This window comes from Cervus canadensis, chromosome 7 (genome assembly GCF_019320065.1).
Source record: "Cervus canadensis isolate Bull #8, Minnesota chromosome 7, ASM1932006v1, whole genome shotgun sequence".
NCBI lineage: Eukaryota > Metazoa > Chordata > Mammalia > Artiodactyla > Cervidae > Cervus > Cervus canadensis.
In genome coordinates, this window is record NC_057392.1 from 16116074 (window position 1) to 16125533 (window position 9460).

General features: G+C 36.1%; 1 protein-coding gene across 1 annotated transcript in view; it reads left to right on the forward strand.

Annotated features, from left to right (window-relative positions):
• Positions 1–9095, forward strand: part of MRPL3 (mitochondrial ribosomal protein L3) — a 50881-nt gene extending 41786 nt beyond the window's left edge. The window contains exon 10 of the mRNA XM_043474410.1: positions 7427–9095. Coding sequence (XP_043330345.1) covers positions 7427–7579 — 153 coding nt within the window. The 3' untranslated portion in view covers positions 7580–9095. The remainder of the gene's footprint in view (positions 1–7426) is intronic.
• The last annotated feature ends 365 nt before the right edge of the window (positions 9096–9460 follow it).

Consider the following 9460-nt stretch of genomic DNA (forward strand, 5'->3'; position numbering starts at 1 on the left):
CTATGGAACTGAGTCTGCAAACAAATCAGACCACCCGCTGGGACCAACTGGTCCCTGAGCCTTCGATGATAAAGCTAGGAGTGTACTGCTGGTATACACAGGGCATCGCATATAGAGGGTCACTTCTCCAAGACTGAGAAACCTAACTAACCTACCACACACATAAAAATACAAGTAGAAATTTAGACAAATGAGGCAACAGAGGAGTATGTTTCAGATGGAGGAACAAGATAAAACCCCTGAAGAACAACTAAGTGAAGTGAAGTTTAGGCATTGTGTTCAAGGAGTTCAAAGTAATGATTAAAAGATGATCCAAGAACTTAGAAAAAGAATGGATATGCAGAGCAAGAAGTTAAAAGTTTTTAACAGAATCAGAAAATAGAAAACCAGCAAACAGAGGTGAATAATGAGGACAATTGAAGAGACCTTTGATCCAACATCAGGCACACTAACATTCTTATTATAGGGATCATAGAAGAGTGAAAGGGCATGAGAAAATATTTGAAGAGATAATAGCTGAAATTTTCTATAACCTGGGAAAGGAAACAATCACCCAAGTCCAGGAGGTGAAGAAAGTCTCATATAGGATTAACCAAAAGAGGGGACACACCAGGACACATAAGAATCAAATTGACAATAATTAAAGATAGATAAAATATTAACAGCTACAAGGGAAACACTATAACATACAAGGGAACTCCCATAAGACTGTCTGCTAATTTTTGAACAGAAATTCTGCAGGCCAGAAAAGAATGGCATAATATAGTTAAAGTGATGAAAAAATCTACAACCAAGAATAGCCAGCAAGACTCTCATTCAAATTTAATGGAGAACTCAGAAGTTTTACCAACAAGCAAAAGATACAGATTTCATTTCAGCATCAAACCAGCTTTATAGCAAATCCTAAAGGAAGTTCTCTAATCAGGATTGCTGGGAGAAATATCAATAACCTCAGATATGCAGATGACACCACACTTATAGCAGAAAGTGAAGAACTAAAGAGCCTCTTGATGAAAGTAAAAGAAGAGAGTGAAAAAGTTGGCTTAAAGCTCAACATTCAGAAAACTAAGATCATGGCATCTGGTCCCATTACTTCATGGCAAATAGATGGGGAACCAAGGGAAACAGTGAGAGACTTTATTTTGGGGGCTCCCAAATCACTGCAGATGGTGACTGCAGCCATGAAATTAAAAGATACTTGCTTCTTGGAAGAAAAGCTATGACCAACCTAGACAGCATATTAAAAAGCAGAGACATTACTTTGCCAACAAAGGTCTAGTCAAAGCTGTGGTTTTTCCAGTAGTCACATGTGGATATGAGAGTTGGACCATAAAGAAAGCTGAGCACCGAAAAATTGATGCTTTTGAACTGTGGTGTTGGAGAAGACTCTTGAGAGTCCCTTGAACTGCAAGGAGATCCAACCAGTCCATTCTAAAAAAAATCAGTCCTGAATATTCATTGGAAGGACTGACATTGAAGCTGAAACTCCAATACTTTGGCCACCTGATGCGAAAAGACCCTGATGCTGGGAAAGATTGAAGACAGGAGGGGAAGGGGATGACAGAGGATGAGATTGTTGTTGACATCACCGACTCAATGGACATGAGTTTGTGTAAGCTCCAGGAGTTGGTGATGGACAGTGATGCCTGGTGTGCTGCAGTCCATGAGGTCACAAAGAGTCAGACACAACTGAGCGACTGAACTGAACTGAAGGGGGTTAATTGCTCTAATCAGAAGGCGTAGACTGGCTAAATGGATACAGAAACTAGACATGTAAATGTGTTGTCTAGAGGAGACCCACTTCAGTTCTAGAGACATACAAACTGAAAGCAGTAGGATGGAAAAAGTCAATCCATGTAAATGGAAATTAAAAGAAAGCTGGAGTAGCAATATTCATATAAGACCACTTTTAAAAATAAATGTTGAAAGAGACAAGAAGGACATTACATAATCGTCAAACAAAGAACATGTAACAATCACGAGTATATACACTCCCAACATAGGATCACCGCAACAAGTAAGACAGATATTAATAGACATAAAAGTGGAAATTTACAGTAATACTAGTGGGGAACTTTAATGCCCCACTTACATCAATGGACAGATCATCCAGACAGAAAAATCACTAAGGAAACACAGGCCTTAAATGACACACTAGACCAGGTGGAAATATACGTGTCAAGGGCACATGTAACATTCTTCAGGCTTGGTCATGTGTTGGGTCACAAAGCAAGCCTTGGTAAAGTTAAGAAAACTTTAAGAAATTGCATCAAGCATCTTTTCTGATCACAATGCTATGAGATTAGAAAGCAACCAGGGAATTCCCTAGTGACCCAGTGGATAGGACTCAGTACTTTCTCTGCTGAGGATGTGGATTCATTCCTTGGCCATGGAACTAATATCCCACAAGCTGTTTGGTACAGACAATGAAAAAGAAAACAACCACAAGAAAAAAATAAAAAAACAGAAACACGTGAAAGCTAAATAGTACGCTACTAAACGACCAATGGGTCACTGAAGAAATAAAAAAATACCTAGAGAAAAATGAAAATGAAATCACAATAATTGAAAACCTATTGAACAAAAGCAGTTCTAAGAAGGAAATCTATAGCGGTACAAACTTGCTGTAGGAAATAGGAAAAATATCGACATAGCTTTACACCTAAAGCAACTAGAGAAAGAAAAAAAATTGAAATCCAAAGTTAGTAGAAAGTAAGAAATCATGACGGTCAGAGCAGAGATAAATGAAATAGACACTAAAAACAAAAAAAGGTAGAAAAGATCAATGAAACTAAAAGCTGATTCTTAAAAAGATAAAATTGATAAACTTTTAGCTAGATTCACTATGGAAAAAAAAACGGAGAAGGACCCAACTCAGAAATGAAAAAGCAAAAGTTAAAGCCTATACCACAGAAATACAAAAGATCATAAGAGGCTGCTACAAGCAAGTATTACAGAAGTAAATGGCAACCCACTGGAGTATTCTGGCCTGCAGAATCCCATGGACAGGGAGCCTGGTGTGCGTCCATGGGGTCGCAAGAGTTGGACACGAATTAGTGACTAAACCACCACCACCACAAGCAAGTATGTAACCATAAAATGGAGAACCTGGAAGAAATGGACAAATTCTTAAGAAGGTGCAGTCTCCCAAGACTAAGCAAGGAAGAAACAGAAAATATGAACAGACCAATTACCAGTATTGAAATTGAAGCAGTAATTTTAAAACTGAACAGACAGAAGTCCAGAACCAGATAACTTCACAGAAAAATTCTATCAAACATTTAAAGAAGAGTTAACACCTATCCTTCTGAAGGAGTTTCAGAAAATTGCAGAGGAAGGAGCACTTCTGAACTCATTCTTTGAAGCTACCATCACCCTGGGCTTCCCAGGTGGTGCTAGTGGTAAAGAACCAACCTGCCAGTGCAGGAGACATGAGACGCAGGTTCAGTCCCTGGGTTGGGAAGATCCCCTGGAGAAGGACATGGCAACCCACTCCAGTACTCTTGACTGGAGAATTCCATAGACAGAGGAGCCTGGCAGGCTACAAGTCCATAGGGTCATACAGAGTCTGAGATGAGTGAAACAACTTAGCACACATGCACCATCACCCTGATACCAAAGTCAAAGATAATTACAAAAAAAGAAAATTACAGGCCAATATCACTGATGATCATAGGTGTAAAACTCCCACATAAAATTAAAAAAAAAAAAAATCTAGCCAGCTGAATCCAAAAATACATTAAAAGGATCATACACCACAATCAAGTGGGATTTATCGCAATGATTTTTCAGTATCTGCAAATCAATTAGTATCATACAGCACATTAACAAGTTGAAGAATAAAAACAATATGGTCATCTCAATACATGCAGAAAAAGCTTTTGATAAAATTCAACATCCATTTATGGTAAAAACTCTCCAGAAAGCAGCCATTGAGGGAACCTGCCTCAACATAATAAAGGCCACATATGACAAACCCACAGCTAGCATCATAATCAACAGCAAAAAGCTGAAAGCATTTCCTCTAAGATCAGGCAGAAGACAAGTACCCAGTCTTGCCACTTCTATTCAACATAGTTTTGGAACTTCTGGCCACAGCAATCAGAAGAAAAAGAATCCAGATTGCAAAAGATGTAATAAAATTGTCACTGTTTGCAGATGAAATGAGACTGTACATAGAAAATCCTGAAGATGCTATCAGAAAACTACTAGATCTCGTCAATGAATTTAGTAAAATTGCAAGATACAAAATTAATACACAGAAGTCTGTTGTACTTCTTCACACTAATAACAAAAATCAAATGATAAAATTATAGAAATAATCCCATTTATCATCACATCAAAAAGAATAAAATACTTAGGAACAAACCTACTTAAGGAGGCAAAATACCTATACTCAGAAAATTGAGATGCTGATGAAGAAAATTGAAGAAGACACAAACAGATGAAAAGATACACCGTGTTCTTGGATTGGAGGTATCAACATTATTAAAATGATCATACTGTCCAAGGCAATCTATAGACTCAGTGTATTCCTATGAAATCTACAATGACATTTTTCACAGAACTAGAAAAGAAATTTTAAATTTTGTATGGAAACACAAAATCCAGTATAGGCAAATTCAATCTTAAGAAAAAAGTACAGAGCTGAGGGAATCAGGTTACCTGACTTTATACTACAAAGTTACAGTAATCCAAACAGTTTGGTACTGGCACAAAGACACGTATAGATCAACAGAGTAGGACAGAAAGCCCCAAAATAAAGGCACACACCTATGGTCAGCTAACCTACATAAAAGAGACAATAATATACAATGGAGAAAGATAGTCTTTTCAATAAGTAGTGCTGGTAGAACTGGACAATTGCATGAATAAGATTAGAGCATTCTCTAACACCATTTACAGAAATGAATTGGATTAAAGATCTAAAAATAATATGGGATGCTATAAACTTTTAGAGGAAAAGAGGCAAAACTCTCTGACATAAATCACAGCAATATCTTTTTTGATCCATCTCATAGAGTAATGGAGATACAAAAATAAACAAATGGAACCTAATGAAACTTAAAAGCTTTTCACAACAAAGGAAGCCATAAACAAAGTGAAAAAACAACCTGGAGAATGGAAGAAAATATTAGCAAATGATGCTACCAACAGAGAATAATTTCCAAAATATATAAACAGTTCATACAGCTCAACTTCAAAAAAACGAACAGCCCAATCAAATAACAGGCAAAAGATCTAAGTAGGCATTTCTCCAAAGAAGACATACAGTTAGCTAAAAGGCATATGAAAAAAAAAAAAGCTCAACATTGTTAATTAGTAGGGAAATGCAAATCAAAACTACAGTAAGAAAATCACCTCATACCAGTCAGAATGACCACCATTAAAATGTCTGTCAGTAATAAATGCTGGAGTTGGTATGGAGATAAGGGAACCCTCCTACACTGTTGGTGGGAATGTAAATTGGTGCAGCTACTATAGGAAACAGTATGGAAATTCCTTAAACTAAAAATTTGAGTTACCATATAGCCCAGCAGTCTGACTGCTGGATGTATAACCAGAGAAAATGATAATTCAAAGAGGTACATGCTTGCCATTGTTCATCACAACCCTATTTACAGTAGCCAAGACATGGAAACAACCTAAATGTACATAGAAAAAGATATAAAGAATCCGTGGTACATTTATACAGTGGAAAATTTGTGTGTGTGTGTGCATGCACTCAGTTACTCGGTCATGTCCAACTCTTTGCAACCCCGTGGACTATAACCCACCAGGCTCCTCTGTCCATGGCGTTTTCCAGGCAAGAATACTGGAGTGGGTTGCCATTTCCTACTCCAGGGGATCTTCCCAGTCCTGGGATCAAATCTGTGTCTCCTGCATTGACAGGAGAATTCTTTACCACTGTACCACCTGGGAAGCCCACAGTGGAATATTACTCAGCTATAAAAAAAGAAAATGCCATTTGCAGCAACATGGATGAACCTAGAGATTACCATACTAAGTCAAACAAAGAGAAATATCATATGTCACTTATATGTGGCATCTAAAAATATTATATAAATGAACTTATTTACAAAAACAGAAATAGACTCACAAACATAGAACACAAACTTGTGGTTACCAAAGGGGAAACGAGTAGGAGAGGGATAAATTAGTAGTTTGGAGCTAGCAGATGTAGACTACTAAATATCAAAACAGATAACCAACAAGGACCTACTGTATGGCAAAAGGAAGTATACTCAATATCTTGCAGTAAGTTGCCACAGAAAGTTTTGTTGTTCGCTTTATTGTGTATTTGCTTGGTTTTCTTTTATAAATTCTGAGACAGTTTAACTGGTAAGAATAACTTTTTTTTTCCAAGTTAAAGTTGAACCCAGGACTGGTGAATTGGAAAAAAAATTAAAACAAGTGTTTCCTTTTGGGCAACTGACTGATAATTTCTAACAATTTTAATAAGAGAAATGAATATAGATGTTTCCCTGTACTTTGCTATTCCTAGCAGCTGTGTACTAACGTCAACCAAATTATTCATTTCTTATTGCCAAAATGTCTTATTTTAATCTGTGTGTATAATTAACATGTAACTTTTATTTATCTCTGAATGGAGGTTGTGGAATGAGTCAGAAGCTTTAAAGAATCCAATAATATTTTCCAAAAATGTAACCACATTTTAGATCATATCAATATCTGTACTATTCCTCAGTTTGTGAATTCACAAATGTAACTAGAATATTTTTAGAATATAAAGATTAGTTAATAGAGCTAATTTAGAGACTATGGGTTTATTATTGTTTTTGTTAAATACTACTCTATCCTTAGCTACTCAGAGAGAACACTACTTGTTAAATATATGCTAATTTCCTTAATAAAACTTGTTATTTGGGATTATGTGTTAGACTTTGGGGTTATTTTTTAGAATTAAGACTAACAAAAGTACTGGATAAATTTTATTTTCTTTAATCTGAGCTCAAAAAATTCTATGGTAGAATATAGAATAATAATAATGTTGGTTGGCAAAAAAGTTGGTTCAGTTCATTTTTTTCCCATAAGATGGTTCTCAGCACTTGTGTGCATTTGTGCTCAGTCACTTCAGTTGTGTCCGACTCTGCAATTCTATGGATTGTAGCCCACCAGCCTCCTCTATCCATGGGATTCTCATGAAGTAGTTGATTAACTTGAGGAAGTCTATGTTTCTGTGTCATTGGATTAGTTAAGTTTATTGGAATAAATATACATATACATATATATAAAGTAAGAGGAACTCAGTGTATAACAGCTATATTATTCACATTAGAAAATGTAGAAACAAAAAACAAAGAAAAACAAAATGAGAGAACAGATATTCTAGGATTATGAATAAGTAAACCAGACCATCTTTAAATAACTTATTAATAAGATCTTTGCTTCCCCCACCCCCCAGATCAAAGATTCTATACTGCCTGCATATAAGGATTTCTGTAAAAATCTACCATTTCCAACATATTTCCCTGATGAGGACGAAAAGGAGCTACCAGAAGATTTGTATGATGAAGAAGTGTGTCAGCCTGGAGCACCTTCTATTACGTTTTCTTGACCTCATTCACCATGAGAGAACCCCACAGATGCTGTGAATTCTGATGAGCCAGAACAGTAATATAACCAGGAATTATGGGGTTTTTTTCCTTAGTTACAACATACCACACTGGTTATCTTTTAAGCTGTGTATTTCTCAAATTATCTTAAATGTTTATAAATTTAACTTCTACTAAAGATTTGTCTGTCTCTGTGAAAGGGTGGTTGTCGAATGGTGTCAAGTCATACGGAGACTAGATAACTTAACCTAGATTAAAGAAAAAAGAAAACCATTTCTTGAGCCTCAAAAGCAGGGGAATTCAGACCTTTATCTAAACTATAGAAATATTTATATCATAGTTAAAGGCCTGACACATAATAAAATCACAAATTATGGGTCTTATATATTACAATTGTGTTGGGAGGTATAGTTATTTTTTAGCTTGATCACTCAACTATAACTTTTTTTTTGGCTGTGTCTCACAGCATACAGTGGTTAAGGTTCTGCACTCAATCACCAGGGAAGTCTTGTAATCATTTTTCCTTGATGCCTTCCAAAAGGAATTTGAAACAACCTGGGTGTGCATTCAACAAACTTATTAACCACCTGTTACTCAAAATGTTAATAGCTCCTAGGTTTCTCTTCATTGTATGAAATGAAAATATTTACTAATGGCTACTTATGACAGATAATTAAGCCTAACGATGTTAGTATCATGCTCATGTTCAGTTGTTCAGTCATGTCTGACTCTTTGCAACTTCATGGACGTAGCCTGCCAGGCTCCTCTGTCTATGGAATTTTCCAGGCAAGGATACTGGAGTGGGTTACCATTTCCTGTTCCAGGGGATATTCCCAACCCAGAGATCAAACCCGAGTCTCTTGCATCTCTTGAATTGGCAAGCAGATTCTTTACCTCTGAGCCATGCTCTAGGCCAATGTAACTAGAAGCAGGCCTTACTTAACTACTGGATTTCCTCTGGACTAGATTCCTGAGGATACACAGAATTTTAACTTTTTAAACTTCAGGTGTCTTCTAAGACTTGATGCACATAGCCACCCAAGAGACTTACTAACCACAGTGTTACACCTTTTAATAATAAATTCATTAGTTATCAGGAAATCACACAAAGACCTACCAGTATTTTCAGGTCCACATTGCGTTTCTTATTCTTAATTTTAAATCCAGCTGAAGTCACATCTCTCTTAAAGTTTTCATTTATACTTCATCTTTTTTTTATTAAAGATTTGTGGTAGTTGACAGAGCCATGCATTAAAATAGTAAAGTAAGGGGAAAACATGTAGGATGATATAAATTAGTATAGGTGGGGGGTTGAGAAGGAATGGTGCCAATATAATACAGTTGAGCAGGCTGAAAACAAATAACATTGATTCGTTTCATGTTTCTCTTTAATTACGAGGTCCTCAAGAGGAGTCATTTTAAACTGCAGTAAATCTTGTTTAGCACATTATTTTTTATTAAAAATAATTTATCAAACTAGAAATTTCTGAACTTGTTAAAAATAAACATATTCCAGGGTAAAATATTAGACACATTCTTGTCAGAGATCAAATAAGGCTATCCTTTACTACTTCTAGACAACAATGGTTTTGGAGTTCTTAGCCAATGCAGTAAAACAAGAAAGAGTAGTGATACAGATACAGGGAAATGGGAATAAATCTCATTTGTAAGAAATATGATCTACCTAGAAGATTTAGGACAGTCAACTGATAAGCTGTCAGAACCAATGAAGACAGTTCTGGTGACTAAATATAGCATCAACATACATGAACAGAGGAGCCTAATGGGCTATAGTCCATGGGTCACAAAGTATAAATAACTGAGTGACTAACACACTGTATACAAACATATAATAGCAATATTAGGAAATTCTATGGTATGGA